At 52.3% G+C, this 16,813-nt stretch overlaps 1 protein-coding gene across 3 annotated transcripts in view; it reads right to left on the reverse strand.

Moving 5' to 3' along the window:
• Window positions 1-16,813, reverse strand: part of LOC118018340 (leucine-rich repeat-containing protein 20) — a 110,725-nt gene that overhangs the window by 74,165 nt on the left and 19,747 nt on the right. For 2 of the 3 annotated variants that reach the window (XM_035016760.1, XM_035016740.1), the window contains exons 1-2: window positions 12,511-12,594; window positions 6,637-6,781 (exon numbers count right to left, since the gene is read on the reverse strand). In XM_035016760.1, coding sequence (XP_034872651.1) covers window positions 6,637-6,718 — 82 coding nt within the window. In that variant the 5' untranslated portion in view covers window positions 6,719-6,781; window positions 12,511-12,594. Of the gene's footprint in view, window positions 1-6,636; window positions 6,782-12,510; window positions 12,595-16,813 lie in introns of those variants that run through there. The other variant, XM_035016751.1, reaches the window with a different exon arrangement.

Consider the following 16,813-nt stretch of genomic DNA (forward strand, 5'->3'; position numbering starts at 1 on the left):
CTGTGCCTGGCTGGCCCTCAGGACTCCCCCGGCCAGGACACAGCTGAGCAACAGGCACACCTGTTGTCCCCGCCAGCACCAGCTTCCTGGGCTCAGGGCCAGGAACAGCATGCGGGCCCCTGCCTAGGGTCAAGAAAAACTGCTTCCCCCACAGCCCCTGGCGGCTCCCCTCCCTGACAGCGTGCCTGAGAGAGCACGTGTGTGTGTGTGAATGTGTGTGTCTGCCTCCCCCTCCAGACTGGGCACTCCTGGGCCACTTGGTTCCTCTAAGTGGGGTACACACAGTAGGTGCTCAGTGTGGTGTTTCTTGAAGAAGGGCAGTGTCTGACCCAAGGGAAGATATTCTGATTGAGTGAGTGTATGTATTAAGTGCTTCCTGAATACTGAGCTTTCTGAATACCGTTGCTCGAGAAAGGGGCTGCAAAATCAGATCCCTGTGGGACCCAGCTAGGAATGTAAATACAGGACGTGAGCTGGGCTGGGAGTGGAAGCCCTCATCAGGACGTGGGCATTCACGCCTGCCCAGCAAGTCTGGTCAAGTCTGGTCAAGTCCCGGTCTCAGGCACCTGTCACCTGGTCGGCTGGTGACATGGCGCCATCTGCTGGTGAGAGCAGAAGCAGCAAAGTGGGGAGGAGCCTGGGGGCAGGGGGAGTTGGAAAGGGGGGGGTCTCTTCTCTCACTAGCTTTGGTCTGCCCACCTGACTATCGCACAGCTCCTGGCCTAGCTGCTCAGTTCCCTGAGGATGGACCACACCCATGTTCACATTCATTCTCTCTCTCTCACACATACACACACCCAGGCCTGCCCAGCCTCCCAGAACCCACCACGAGAAGGAAGTTCCAGATTGTAAATCATAAGCCAGTGGCTTGTTCAAGGCAGGGAAGACTCATACAGGGTTCATGTTCAAATGCAGATCACCCTGCCCACCCTGAGATTTCACCTTTAAAGTTCTCAAGCGGGGTCCATGGATCTGTCCTTGAACAGAAGCAGCCCATAGCGGCTGTCCCCATCACCACCTGAGACATCTTAAATGACCAGGCAGATACCAGCTTCTGATAATCTCCCTCCTTTTCAAGGAACAGGGGCCCGACCGTGGTGCCAGCAGGGCATGAGCGGAGAGGCAAGCATGCGAGGGGAGCAGGGGCGCCACGTTCTCATCTCCTCCCCTGGCTCTCAGTGGGAAAGGCCACCCAGAGCTGGGACAGAACTGGCCCCACCTCTCAACACCTGCATCACATCCTCAGCCTTAGCTCCAGCTTCTAGGAAACCAGGAAACTCCTACTTCAGAAGCAACGCGGCAGAGGAGACAAGCTGAACACCTTTGTGCCACCAACCCCTTAAAAAACCCTTGATTTGCAAAGTTCCGCCTCGGTTTCTTCATCTGTAAAATGGGGATATTAAGATCACTCCCATCCCAAAGTCATTGTGGGGATTTATTGAGGCAGCCAAGTGCTGCCACCACTGCCTGGAGTTTAATAAGAGCCAGCCGCGGGTGTCGGAGAGCGAGAGGAACGTCCACGGGACAGCAACAGGCAGCCACTGATGCTCTGCCGGCCACAGCTGCTGGGAGGCTGGGCTGCTGGGGGCTCAGGCTGAAAGGCCTAGAAGGGGGCAGGAAGGCAGCGCTGGGCCTGCCTGAGGGACGCTGAAGTCGAGACCCCAAGGAAAGCTGGAGGTCTGAAGGCCTGCCTTCAGAGAAAGAGCGGACTAGGGATAAGACGCACGTTTTCATAAGAACGCGGCTCTGCCTTGGCCCGGGCACTGAATTAACAAAGAAAACAAATCTCCTCTATGATTCTGAAATCACAGGCCTGCCCTCACAGTGAGTGTGGGGTTTGAATATTCCTTTCCCTTACAGCCCAGAAACCCCTCGGGCCGAGAAAGATTGTTTCTAACAAAAGAGGTGTTTCTAACTTGGTCCCAGGCAGGTGTCTGAAGGAAGCAACCGCAACCCCCCTGGAGGACGACACCCCCTCAGCCCAGACAAGGCTCTACCAGACAACAGTACAGGGTCTGAAATTACATCACACCCACCCAGAACACCCCACTGTGAGCTGCGGTCAACAGGAACAACAGACATGGGCCGCTGAGAACTCCCTGTGATCGAGGGAGTACAAAAGATAAAAAAGGCAGTAATAGTCAAATGATTAAAGAAATAAAAAATAGATTTAAACACATAAGAAAGGAATAAGATGGGCGCCTGGGTGGCTCAGTTGGTTAAGCGACTGCCTTCGGCTCAGGTCATGATCCTGGATTCCTGGGATCGAGTCCCACGTCGGGCTCCCTGCTCAGCGGGGAGTCTGCTTCTCCCTCTGACCCTCTGACCCTCTTCCCTCTCGTGCTATCTCTCATTCTCTCTCACTTGAATAAATAAATAAAATCTTAAAAAAAAAAAAAGGCAGTAATAGTCAAATGATTAAAGAAATAAAAAATAGATTTAAACACATAAGAAAGGAATAAGATATTATTTCCTTAAGTAGGATTTTTTTTTTTTTAGTAAAAGGTCAAAGATCTACTAGATCTGAAGAGAAAACAGAGTATATAAAATCAGATTTTTAAAAAATCCAAACAGAACTTTTTTTTTTTTTTTTAGGTAGTCTCCACACCAGCGTAGAGCCCGACACAGGGCTTGAACTCACGACCCTGAGATCAAGACCTGAGCTGAGCTCAAGAGTCGGACACTTAACCAACTGAGCCACCCAGGCACCCCCAGAACTTTTGAAAATAAAATATGTAGCCTTAATACTCAATGATGGGCTCAAGAGCAGACTGAACACAAATGGAGAAGCAAACCATGAAATGGCAGAAGGATCTCGGAATGTAGCAGAGAGATGGAGAGAAAGGAAATATGCTAGAGCCACGGACACCCAGAATGGAACCCCAAGAGGAATTCCAGGCAAAAGAGACCCAAGGGATGGGGGGAAGCAACGTGCCCAGAGCTAATGACTCAGAATTTTCCTGAAATGAACACAGACAGGAATCCTCTGGAAGGAAGCACAAAAGACCAGAGAAAGGATGAAAAGAGGTGTCAAACATCTGTGCCCAGCACGCATCAGGCCCTGGGAAATGCCGGCTTGTGCTGGGTGCTCCTTCCCCCCACCAGCTTTGCCAGAGTCTCTGTCCCAGCCAGCCACACTCTCCCAGACCTTTCCAAGTCCCGCTCCTTGGCAAGAATGATCGGGTTTTAAAAGTCATCCCCAAAGGCCTGGGAGCCTATCCCCTGAAGAGGGGTGGGGTGCAGGGCAAGGGAACAGTGAGGTCAGACAGAGGCCCCTGAGGGTCCGAGGATCCAGGAAGCCCAGGTGGGCGTGAGGCCTTGACAAAGACAAAGAACTAACTTGGGGACACAAAGAAAGGAGGCAGAGGAGAGCCTGAGTTCCCAACTCTGCAAGCTGATTAAAAAATGCTGAGGAGGGGTAAGGGGCTGGGGAAAAGTGGCTTCAGCTCAAGCTGAGGGGCAAGCCAGGGGGGCCAGGGAGTGATGAAGAGGCCTGGGGTGGGGAGACAAGGGCCCGGAGCCACGGCTCAGGTTGTGGGAGAAGCAAGCCTGGCTCCGGAGGGCACCCACGAGTGCCCAGGGGGAGCACGCGTGATGCTTACCTGAGTAAGGTGAGAGCCTGTAACTGAGCTCTCCCAACCCGGTCTCTGTCTCCATAGGGACCTTCTGCCCTGCAGAGACACCTGCAGCTTCTAAGCCAGCCATCCCAGGGCTACATCCCAGGCCTGTGCACAAGGAGGCAGGGAGGGGAAGCCAGCAGAAGGGAGGAAGCCGGAGAAGCCCTGTCTGCACCCACAGGCTGAGAGAAGGAAAAATCCCCGGAACTCTCATCTGCTGTTGGGAAGTGTTACTTCCACCTCCTACAGTGGCAGGTGGTCCTCTCCCTAAAATCCATACTTCTCTACTTAAAAGAGTAATATGTTTATCATAGAACATTCAGGAAATGCACAAGAGTATTTTCTAACATCCATTTGTTTCTTGTTTTATTTCAATTTTTTCCTCTGTATATACACATGTTTAACATAACTAGCATCTCACTATAGAGATTGGGATCCTTGCTTTTTTCCAATTCATGTTCTACGGAACAATCTGCCCATCTTCATTCAAGCATGTAATGAAATTTTATGCACCACTTTTAATAGCTCCATAAATTGCATTGTACAGCTTTAACAAAATTTATTTAAGCCATTTTCTGGGGTTGGTTTTTTAGGCTGTGTCAGACTGCTTGCTGTTTTACATGAGAACCATATTGGGTTACTTCACCCATCTTTCAAGACTCACTTCAATTCCCACCTCCTCCAGAAAGCCTTCCCAGACGCCTTCAACACCTGGCAACATTTCCCACACCTCCGAACTCCGACCACGTGTGGTGTGTCTGACCTGGCTCAGCATGGAAATCTCCTGTCACTCACTGCTCTCTGTCCCACAGCGGTGGGCTGGTCTCACGTCCAGAACTCTACTGCACATAGCTTGAGGGAGCCCCCCAGCACCTTGCACACAGCAGATGCTCAGTACATGCAGAGAGCTTAGACCCCAGCCCCCTCAGACTACATGAGCCCAGGGAGCTCCACCTGCTGAAGGGTCAGGATTGCAAGCGCCCCCAGTGGCCTGGTCTGGCGCTTTGCTTCTTCGCTGGGCACTGAAGAGATAAATGGGCCTCCACTGGTCTGCTCTAATTTTAAAGACCCGGTCACCTCCCTGTGAAAGTTTCGAGCTCCAGTCAAGACAGCCAAGGCTAAATAAAACGTTCACCTCCTCTCTGACCAGGACACTGTGGCCTACCTTGACGAGGTAGGAACAGTCACCATCCCCATTACAGACATGAAGAAACCAGGTTCAGTTAGAGGTTAAGCAACATGCTAAAGTAGCAGGCTAGTGGGTGGCAGAGTGGGGATTCAAATCCAGGCCATGTGAGTGTTAGAGAGCCTTGAACACTGGGCTAAGTACGACCACGTCAGTGACCATGGGATTCCGGAATTCTTTTCCTACAGGCCCATGGCTATCAGCTCACCAGAAACTTCCCTCCAAAACCAACCACAACCTTCAAGTTTGTCCGCTGCCAGAGGAAATGCTTCTCTTGCTTTAGCTCAGGTCAGCAAACGCTATGTGCTTACAAAGTACCTGACACAGCTCTGGCTCTTGGCGGATGGGGGCAAAAGTCCCTGCCCTCTAGGGACACTGAATGAAAAGTTACAGAGGAGGAAAGGGTGAGGGGTGGATGGTGTAGGGCTGAGGGCTTCCTGAAAGAGGTGGTGACCAAGCTCATCTTTTTTTTTTTTTTAAAGATTTTATTTATTTGTTTGAGAGTGAGAGAGACAGAGATAGTGGAAGATAGTGAGAGAGAGCACGAGTGGGGAGGAGAGGGAGAAGCAGACTCCCCACTGAGCAGGGAGCCCAATACAGGGCTTGATCCCAGGACCCTGGGATCATGACCCGAGCAGAAGGCAGACAATTAACCATCTGAGCCACCCAGGTGCCCCCAAACTGATCTTGAAGGCTGAGTGACCCTCCACTTTCTAGGCCACCACGCCTTGCCCAGGAGCTTCAGACACATTTGACCAATGGCTGCTCACAGAAATGCTCTACCTTCCCAGTCTCTGGATCTTTGGTCAGGCAATAACCTCCACGGAAATGCTCCTTGGAGAGACAGACACAAACTCACATGGGCACACATATCCCTACCTGCCTGTGGAATTCCTCTCTGTGTACCAAAGACCCTACTCACACCCCACCTATGTACACAATCATCCCAAGGCAGGAACGTGCTCCCCTCCTGGGGGATCCCACAATATGCCAATGGCTTAAGGGTTACACACATTCCAGCTGGTGAGACACACACACACATGCATGTAATCCTTACACATGCAAACAGTCAATAAATATCTGTTGAATTCAGTTAGATGCTTGAAGACTTGGCATAAAATGCTATGACCAAGTCAAAGCAAAAAGTCTATGACACAATTTAAGTAAAATAGTGGTGTGAAAAGGGGCCTCCAGGCTGGGTGACCTGGGAAAAGCCCCCTCTGCCTTCGGCCCTCCATCGCCTCCTCATCTGAAGACCAAGGCTAGGCATGCTTGGCCGGTGTCCACCACCACAAGGCCGAGGTGAGCATTCAATATGGCAACACTCATGAGGCACCTGCATGGGGCCTGGGACCTGGGGCTCCTGGGCAGCGGCAGCTATCGTCACCTGGGCCAAGGGCACACACCCACTCCAAGTCGGCGGCAGTGTAGAAAGGTTCCCTGGGGCGCGTGGGTGGCTCAGTTGGTTAAGCGACTGCCTTCGGCTCAGGTCATGATCCCAGAGTCCTGGGATCGAGTCCCGCATCGGGCTCCCTGCTCAGCGGGGAGCCTGCTTCTCCCTCTGACCTCCCCTCTCATGTGCTCTCTCTCTCTCTCTCATTCTCTCTGTCTCAAATAAATAAATAAAATCTTTAAAAAAAAAAAAAAGAAAGAAAGGTTCCCTGGTACGCACACACCAAGCACAAGTGCAATAAAACTCCATGGAGCGCTTCTCCTCGGGACGAGAGTGCTGATACTGTCTCTTTGCTCTTCTCTTTCAATTCCACATCTAAACTGATTTCACATGCTGCCTGTGGGGCGCCCTGCAGTTGGAAAGGCCCTGGCCTCACTCACCCAGGGTATCAGAGCCGCTCTCCACAGTCTCGTTGACCTTTCTTGCAACTCTGGCCACGGCCTCACCCATCTTCTTCAGCATGCAGGCGAGGGGGTCCTGCTGCCAGCCACCAGGCCGGTCTGCTGCTCACAAGGGGGCCCGTGCCTGGGGAAGACACAGGACCATGAAGTGCCCGCCCCCAGGCCAGGGACTCGCCCCCAAAGCCATCCTCCCATGGGGTGGGACCCAGGCTGCAGGAAGCCTGCAGGGAGGGCGCCAGGCCACTCACTTCCTCTGGAGAGTCCCAGGGACCAGGCCGTGAGCAGCTGATCTGCCCATCAGAGGGGTGGGCAGCCTAGCCTAACCAGTTTCCTGGGTGGGTCCACACGCATGACCTCACCAGACTCAGGGCAAGGGCTTGAGCAGCGGCCAGGCAGGTGTTAGGACTCAGGTGCGTGCTGCCTGTGACACACTTAACAGGCAGAGCAGTGGGGAGGAGCCGGAGCGTGGCCAGCTGCAGGGGACAGACACTTGTCCCTCCATCCCACAGCCTCTGGGCTGGTGCCCTGTGAACAACCATAGGGACAGGTCCCCCAGCTCCCGGCTCACCTCACCCACCTCTGCCGGGCACCTCCTGCGTGCTGGGGAGTAGGGGCACAGAGGCAAATGGAACCAGCCTGCCAGGTCAGAGCTCACAGTCTGGGGGGGCGGGTCTCTAAGCGTTCCCTTCCCACCTGTCAACTTGGAGGGAAGGCTAGGGTTGGTTACAGTTTTAGCCTGCAAACCCGATGATCAGCCTTGATCAGAGTTTATCCATCAGACCCAGAGGGAGAAGCGGGGGTGGGGCGAGGAAAGGAAAGAAGGGAAATTGGATCACTGGGGGAGAAAAGCCTTCAAAAAGGGTGAGGAACACAAAGTTATTTGGTGTTAAAGACATGCCGGACTCTAGAAAGGTCTCCAACTCCCTGTTTATTACAGAGAAGGAAACAGGCACAGAGAGGGACTAGATGACCTGGCCAAGGTCAAAATGAGTCAACAGCAACAATGTTAACAGCCCAGCTCCACATCCAGCGCTCACCTCTTTACAAAAGTCGCCCACAACACCAGCAGCAGCACCCCGGGGGGACAGAATGAACTTGGGGCCAAGGTCAGTGCCCTTTTTTGCCTCTGGATCCCAATCCCAGCTTCAAAGACAGTTCAAGGAGCTCCAATGGGCTGGCTCTCAGGGTCAGAGGTCGAAGAAGGTGGGGACAGAGAGAAGGGGGGTGAGGGGAGGGCTCGGAGTTGCTATCAGATACCACGTAAATATGCAAATGTGCTCAACTACACAGGCAGGGCAGGCAAGGCTGAGCTGGGTTGGCCAGGCCCATCCGTCTGCTGATCGAGTTAGTGGTGAATCCAGTATGTGGGGGCATCTCACCACGGAGGCTAACGCTGAAGGTCTGAGACCCACGGTGCAGCGGAAACAGACTAGTTTTTTTGAAGACAGGCCTAGTGCCCAACTCTGCCATTTATTAGTTCAGGAGCCTTGGGAAAGATTTTTTACTCTGACCTGTAGTTTCTTCATCTGACTAGGAGAGCTAGTAATACCCACCTCACTGGATTCATATGAGGATTGAACAAAAATATTTACATCAGGGGCGCCTGGGTGGCTCAGTCGTTAAGCGTCTGCCTTCGGCTCAGGTCATGGTCCCAGGGTCCTGGGATTGAGCCCTCACTGGGCTCCCTGCTCAGCGGGAAGCCTGTTTCTCCCTCTCCCACTCCCCCTGTTTGTGTTCCCTCTCTCGTTGTGTCTCTCTCTGTCAAATAAATAAATAAAATCTTTAAAAAATATATTTACATCTTTCCAGGCCAGGGCCCAGGACATGTAGGTCTCAGCAAATTCTAGTCAAGAGGATAAAGCAGTACACATGCCGACAGGACAACTCATCTTTAAGGAGTGACTAGAATTTCCTTCTCCACCTCCAGGAAGTCTTCCCTGATTGCCTCAGCCCTCAGTGTTTGCTCCTCCCTCTGAGTTTCAGCACCACTTAAGGACTTAGCACAAGCCACTTGGGTTGTTTGTGAGCTTTTTAAATATACATACTTGTCTCCCCAGTCGGCCTGTGGGCAGCTTGGCACAGGGAGCAGGTCTATACTGTGCTTTCCCCTCCCACTTTACACCACAAACTGAATACAGATGCCTAGTTAGGATACCCCAATGGTGATGATGATGATCAACAGCCATCATTTGGGTTTCAAATCTAAATACAAGTCAATAGCCTCTTAAAATAAATCTAAGACCCTGCCTAAATGAGAAGGGTCATAGAGTCAAAGGCTTAATGGTGCTGGGTAGACAACTTGCATAAGGTGGGCAGGGTGGGACAGTGGGGAATAGTGAGGACTATGGCAAACTAAACCCAACACCTCAACCATTCTGCCCTTAGGACCAGTCCCCTAAGCCTGAGTCACAGCGATGTTGCTGGGATCTTGGTGACTTACTCTAACCCTTATGAATGGGAACACTGAGGGCTCAAGAGGGGAGACAAATGAGCTAGATGGGAAACAAAGAAGCTAGGTCTCCTAACTCCCAGCCTAGGATTCTTCCTACTATATCATGCTCCTTCCTTGCCCTATCTCCAATACTTATCATCCATAATCACAAAAACATATGGAGCAGCTACTAGGTATAGGGCGTACGAATGAAGAGGGCAGAAACACAGGAAAAAGCTGTGACTTATGATTCTGATGGACAGCTCTAGGAAACATCACTGAGGCAATCCTGGCCTCCCAGCACAAGGCAAAGGGAAGGTAGATCTCCAAGCTGCCCAGGGTCTGCGCTAACCCTGCAAGGGACTGTCTGGGCTGATTACTTTCAGCCAGGCACTATGCTTACAATTCTCCTAGCTGCCACCAGTTGGGGGGGGGGGGGAGGCGGGGAGGAGAGCAGGGCAGGGGATGCCTTAGGCCATAGAGCCCACTGATGAAAACTAATTAAATTAAAAATCTCACCCCCTGTGGCAAGCGAAGACACTCTACGGTGTGGGTCAGAGAATGGACATCAAAGCAGGAACAGGAGCAAGCTGCAAGGTCTGGCTGTCAGAGCAAATCACTAGTAGGAAGGGTCCCTTACATTCCAGAGGATGCTCTGGGTACAGCACAGATGTATCCTAGACCCTCAAAAGGTACCTGCTGCCCAAAATCGCCACCCCCACTAACTGACCAGGAAACCACCTTCCCTTCACCTAACATGACTCCTCCCCTCACAAGGGAGAATTCCTTCTTACAGTCCCGGTCACTCTCCCTCTCTCGGGTCAGATGACAAAGGCTTGTCACTCTGGCACTGCCAAGGCTGTGAGAGAGGAGCATGGTAGGGCCACATGCGGTATAAGGCCCCAGATGGGGTAAAGGGGCCCGAGACTGAGGCAAGAACAAACAGAATGAAAGGAGTCTGGAGTGGGTCCCCAAAAGGGCAACGTCACTGACTGCTCCTTTGGAGATCTAAACCAACACTGGGCCTCTTTAACAACAATAAAAGCAAGATTTATTTAGCATATAACAGAAACCCCGAGAGAGGAGGTTGCGGCCGGGGGGGGGGGGGGGGAGGTAGAAATAAAAATAAAGCTATTCTTTTCTTTTGTTTAACACTGTTTTTGAGGAAAATAGAAAACTGTCTGGGTCACATACAAGTGGCGGAGAGGACTATGGACCTACTTCTGACGGAGTGCAAAAGCCCCTAGGCAGGGCAGCCCCCTAGGGCGTGAGGGCCCCTGTCCCTATAAACAACGTGAGTCAACCAAAATCATCCTGCGAGGGAGCCTTCCTGGAACTGGAACCCAACTACAGAACCCCAGGAGAACCCCACAGGCTCAAGCTCTGGGCTCCTTGGGGCATCTGGCCAAACCCACAGGCAGAGTCGATAGTAGAAGAAAGTCAGAGTGTCCCCAAGGGACTGCAGGGAAGCCTTAGCTAATTTCAAGGCCAAGTGTTCCAAATCCTGGAGACCCTTCAGCACAGGCTCCAAAGCCACACTCACACAGCTGCTGCCCCCAGCCACACATCCCTTTCCCTGCATCCCCAATTCCTCTTTCCTGGGAGCGGGCATCATAGCCTCAGGAAATGTTTAAATCCAACAAACATCTCCTGGGCACCTTCTAAAAGGGCCACACAGGGGAATAAAGTTATAGAGATGGGGCATGGGCCAGAATGAGCTTCCCTCATCTAGGAGAGACTGAGTGACAGGAGGAAGAATGAGCTAGATGCTAGTAGGGCTGTGACGCCAGGCCCAAGGAACATGTGTGCCCCCTGCACGAAGGGAAGAGAGACATGGTCTGAGCAGAGGGACCCAACGAGATGAGAGAAAGAGGGAGACAGGTAGCCAATCTGTCCCCAGACCACTGGGGCAGGAAGCCATAGGCCCTCCCGTAACTCTGTGCTGTTTCTCTGCAGAGTGAGGCAAAGTTTTCTGAGGACAGCTGCCTAAGATCAGAGTTTGGAAAGTTACCAGGATTTGTGAGCAGTTGGAAATGCCACCTCCCTCACTCGGTTGTTTAGAAAAGTAAATGATATAGAACTTTTGAGAGAGGTCTTTGCCAACGTTAAGCACTTCCCACATTAACGCATTACCTGTAGGTAATTTAACAGGTACAGACAGTAAGTTAGGATATAAGAAACTGAATGCCAGAAAAGTTGTCTTCCTTCGTGGGAGTTGGCAACAGGCCCTTCTGGATCTATGACCTAGTTTCACCGGGATACAAGGCTGGAGTTGGGGTGATTTTTGCTTAACCCCTGACTGCAGCCCCCTGCTGGCGCTCCTGTTCTCCCCAGTGACAACTCTACCTATCTGGAGCCCGGAGATCTCTGCAAAGGAGCTGCTGCGACACCCCGTCCGCACCAGCTGCTCCTATATTTAGTTACCGGTGTGGTCACTTGGGAACTTTAGAGCCTGGCAGCCGCTCCCAAGGGCAACTCGAGCCTCCTGAGCCATGTGTGCAAGCTCCCGCATCGCCGGCTCCCGCGGGTCCTAAGGGCCACGCCAGGTGGGGGAGCAGGTGGGAAGGTGAGAGGCGGAGGGCTGGATGGTATCCAAGTAGCCCCGGAAGCCCTTGAGACCTGGACAGAGTTGACCCACTTTTCCACCCCAGAGAAAGCAGCCCGCTGGGGCGTGAGCGGGACGGGCTGGCGCCTGGTTTTGAGCCTCGGGGTTCGCAGCGCCACACGAGCGCTCCGCTCCAGGCACCTAGGCATCCTCCCGCAGCGCCTCCCAGGAATGCGCTCCAGGCCAGGGTCCCCGCGCCTCGCGCAAGGGGCCCGCCTCACCCGTCTACCCCACCCCCCGGAACCCGCAGCCAATGGCTCCTCGTCGCCGGCCCTCGGCTCGCGCGGCAGGCGGGGACTGGGGAGAATGAAGCAGGGAGAGGGGCGAAAACTGGCGATCGCAGAGGGTCCGGACTCCCGCGCTCCCAGGAGGCCGGGAGGTAGGCTCTGGGACAGGCGTCTGCAGCTCCCAGAACGGAAGCGTATCCCGAGAGCGCTGCTTCAGGAACGAAATACACCACAGCTTCCCCCGGCCCGGGCGCCTCCCGCGGGGACGGAGGCCCGGCGCCGCTTCCCCGGGCTCCCTACTCCCTGCCGTCGCTGCGCCCACTCCCGCGGGCCAGCCGGGGTCCAGCCGCAGTTTGCAAGCAGAAGCCGGCGCGGCGCCGGGCCCCCGGGCACTGCAGAAGCCGCAGCTGATGCACCGCTGCCCTTTCCACCCGGTGACCTGGGGGAGGGGAGGGGAGGGGACGCTGCAGAACCGGGGGCACTTCTCTCCCTCTCGCCCCCAGCCCTCCAGCGCTCAGCCTCAGACTGCATTTACTTTGCGGGGCACGAAGCGTGGGGCCCCGTTCTGGGCCGCTTTCTGCTCCACTTACAGCGACAATGCCTCCTAGCGCCCTGCGCAGCGCAGTCACGCTCCCTCGGCCGCCGGCGGCGCCCCATGCAACAGCAGCGCGCGGGAGCGGGAGGGGCGGGGCGCGCGGGACCGCGGTCTCTGCGCGCACGGCCGCTCGGCCAATCGCCGCGCCAGGATAGGTGCCGGGGCGGGAGCAGGCCGCGGGCCCGGGCCGCGCGCAGCCAATCAGCGCGCCGGTCCCCACGCCGCGCACGGGAGCGGCGCGCGCGGAAAAGCGGCCCGCGCGCTCTCGTGCGCAGGGTGGATCCGCTTTGTGTGCGGCTTCTGGAGGGAAAACGCTAGGGAGGGCGGGCGCGTAGTCGAACGTGCTACACAGAGCCAGGGATCGGAAGGACTGAGGCTGCAGGTTCTTCTCAAGGGAATGGAGTTGAATTAGCCAGATCAGGGGTACTTTGAGAAATGTGAAGATGGGGGATAGAGAACTTTTCATGGGATGCCTTCAGGTGCCCATTCGGGTTTTTAGAGACGATAATTCTGGCTACCCTAAGTTATCTCACCTCTCTAAATCCCAACATTCTCCACTATAAAATAGGAGTTAAGGTACATAAATACTTTACAGGGGTCATTGTGAGGACTAATGTATGACATATTTCGTGCAGTGCTGAGCATGACAGCTCAGGGAGCTTCACAGGCCTCCATTTATGGAGGACTCACCATATACCCTTTACAAGGACTCACCATATACCCTTTACAAGGCACTATGGAAACCACAAAAGAAGCGAGACCCCTGACTCAGCCCGTGACAATGATCAACATGTCAAATGCTCTCGTAAACAGAAGCATGTACTAAATATGTAGGAGTCCTGAAGAAAGACCATTTAATTCTGCCTCTGGGGTTTGGGGCAGTCACATAAGGAGCACACATTCCCCTGGGTCTTGATGGATGTTTTGGGTTGAATTGTCTCCCCCAAAAAAGGTATTTTGAAGTCTTAACCCCCAGTACCTCAGAATGTGACCTTATTTGGAAAGAGGGTCATTGCAGAGATTAGTTAAGGTAAGGTCATACTGGAGTAGGGTGTGTATGGTGTTCTGATGAGAAGAGAAGAGACACAAACACAGGGAGAAGGGCATGTGAAGACAGAGGCAGAGATGGCAGTGATGTGCCTATAAGCCAAGGAATCCCAAGGACTGTGTGGGCAAGGACCTGAAGCTAGGAAGGGGCAAGAAAGGAAACAACTCTGAAGACACCTCGATTTTGGACTTCCAGCCTCCAGAACTATGAGAAAATACAATTGTTTTAAGTCACATGGTTTGTGGCAATTTGTTACAACAGTCCTTAGAAACTAATACAATGGACGAGTAGGAATACAGGGAAGGGGATGAGAAACGTCTCCAAAGAAAGTCTTTAAACCTGAATGCCTAGTGTATGCAAGGTCCTATGTCTCGGGGTATGCCAAGATCAGTGAGACACAGACCCTGCCCTCAAGGGTTACCACTCAGGGGGATGCCTGAGCAGCCACGTGTTCTGACTCCTTCCCAGGAGGACTATCTATGGAAACCTTTCCCCAACCTCATCACCACTCTATCCCTGCCACATATATACCCAGGTACTGGATATTAATAACAAATGGATCAAATCCTGTTCTGCCCAAGCCAAGATCCTTATCACTCTGGACAAAGAGGACCCTGTCACTTGTTTCACTTAAAACCACCCTTCCAGGGTGCCTGACTGGCTCAGTCTGTAGAGCATGTGACTCTTAATGTCTGGGCTGTGAGTTCTAGCCCCATGCTGGGCGTAGAGCTTACTTTAAAAAAGGGGGGGGGGGCGCCTGGGTGGCTCAGTCGTTAAGCGTCTGCCTTCGGCTCAGGTCATGATCCCAGAGTCCCGGGATGGAGCCCCGCACTGGGCTCCCTGCTCGGCAGGAAGCCTGCTTCTCCCTCTCCCACTCCCTCTGCTTGTGTTCCCTCTCTCGCTATGTCTCTCTCTGGCAAATAAATAAATAAAATCTTTAAAAAAATAAAAAGAAGAAGAAAGAAAAAAGAAAAAAAAGGAAATTTTTTCACATGGATGTCTTCTCTTCTCCTCCAGGCCATACACAGACCTGAGATCGCCAGGCTCGTGCTTTTGTGCACATAGTAAGGGCTCAGTAAATCCCACGGACTGATGGCCCCTGCCTGAGGCATCCCTCAGTTCCTTATATTCAGTCCTCTCTCCCAAGGATTTCATCCTGGACCCTCTAACTCCACAGGGAGAAGACTCCTGCCCAGCTCAAAGGCCACATCTTCTGTGGCTCGTGTGTTTGCTCCTCCAGAGTACTTACTGCACCATTCCCATTACTATGCCATCTCTGCATGTGTCTTTCTCCCAAGACTCTGCCTGATTTTAGATCAACCAGAGCTTGGCACGTAGTAAGTACTTGTATCAGTCAGCACTTTCTATTCCTGAATCATAAAACACCCCAAAGTGCAGAAGTGTCTTTTTTTTGAGGGAGGCAAGAGGCAGAGGGAGAGAGAGAATCTTTTCTTTTCTTTTTTTTTTTTTAAGATTTTATTTATTTATTTGACAGAGAGAGACAGAGTGAGAGAGGGAACACAAGCAAGGGGAGTGGGAGAGGGAGAAGCAGGCTTCCCGCCAAGCAGGGAGCCCAGTGCGGGGCTCCATCCCGGGACTCTGGGATCATGACCTGAGCCGAAGGCAGACACTTAACGACTGAGCCACCCAAGCGCCCAGAGAGAGAGAGAATCTTAAGCAGGCTCCACGCCCAGCACAGAGCCCAATGCGGGGCTCCGTCTCACAACCCTGAGGTCATGACCTGAACCAAAATCAAGAGACAGACCCTTAACCAAATGAACCACCCAGACACCCCAGAAGTGTCTTAAAATAATAAATATTTAGTTTACAATTTTATGGGTCAGCCTTTTAGGTTGGGCTCAGCTGGGCAGCTCTTCTGGGTCTCAGCTGGACTCCCTCATGCATTTGGGGTTGGTATCTGGGAAACCAAAGGCTTCTGCTTCTGGGAAGATGGCTTGCTGTCAACTGAGGTAACTGGGCCACACATCTCTCATCCATCAGCAGGCTAGCCCACGTTCACAAAGAACTGTGCAGTTCTAAGAGCAAGAATGGACTCATGCAAGGTCTCGGCTCAAAACTGGCACTACATGACTTCCATAGTTGTATTGACTAAACCAAGTCACAAGTCCAACCCAGGTTCAAGGGTGGGGAAATAGGCTCCATTTTCTGATGGCAGGAGTAGCAAGGTCACATTGCAAGGAATGTGGATACAGGGATGGGTAGAGAATCAAAGCTAGTTTTGCAATCTACTGCAGTGCTTAATAAATATTCCCATGACACCCAGCACATAGTGGGTGCTCCGTCAGTATTTATCATGGTGTTAAGGATGCTAAGATTTTCTTTCTTTCTTTCTTTCTTTCTTTTTTTTTTTTTTGTGCTAAGATTTTCAATCGTGATGTTTACTGATCTCGTCCAACACAGTCAATTGGCAAAATGTTATCTCTCACTTGCAAGCTATTTATTGCCACTTTCAGTTCCAGAATAACAATTGGAGGATCAGGAAGACAGGGCTGTGCAAGAGAAAGCCCCACTGAGGCTTCTCAGTGAAGAAGCTCAGTGGGCCCCAAATAGGCTCCTGCTCCCAAACAGAGCATCTTTGGAGGCCTGGTCACATGAGATGAAAGCCATACAACTTCACCTATAAACAGAGAGAGGCTGGTTTGCCAGAGCTTAAACACAGCCCCTGCTGATTTCCTGAAAGCCTTATATCCTTACTAGAAATGAAAAGTAGTATCATTTGCCATAGATAGAATGTAACCTGAAAAATAAATACTGTAAGTCACTTATATCCCAATAGAACTGGAAAAACTGGTTAAATATAATTAAGTGAATAAAATGAAACATTACTGTTGCCTGCTAAAGGCCTGCACCTGAGGCTGTTCTCTTTGTTCTAAAAGGAGGCTTGCAAGTGCTAGGGAGATAGTGAAGACATGGCAGTGCCTTGGTTAACTCAAAATGCTTGGAAGAAATTTTAAAAGGGAATCACTCTCTCAAAGCAGTGGTCCTGGACCTCCAAGAATATAGGTCCCACCTTGGGAAAGACTGTCCCACAACAACAGAGAACTAGGAGTTCAGCAATACCAAGTAAAGAGTTCCAAGGGTGGGCTGCTCCCAACTGGCCCACCAACCACAGGAAAATAGACCTCTTGAAGACGTCTTCAATGATCCGTTGAATTGTAATAGACACAGAAGACCAAGAAGGACATGAGAGAGGGAAAGGAATAGGGAAGGGAAGAGTACTCCCAGAGTG

The sequence above is a fragment of the Mirounga leonina genome, unplaced genomic scaffold (genome assembly GCF_011800145.1).
Source record: "Mirounga leonina isolate KUSES-001 unplaced genomic scaffold, KU_Mleo_1.0 Mir_106, whole genome shotgun sequence".
In the NCBI taxonomy this organism is placed as follows: Eukaryota; Metazoa; Chordata; class Mammalia; order Carnivora; family Phocidae; genus Mirounga; species Mirounga leonina.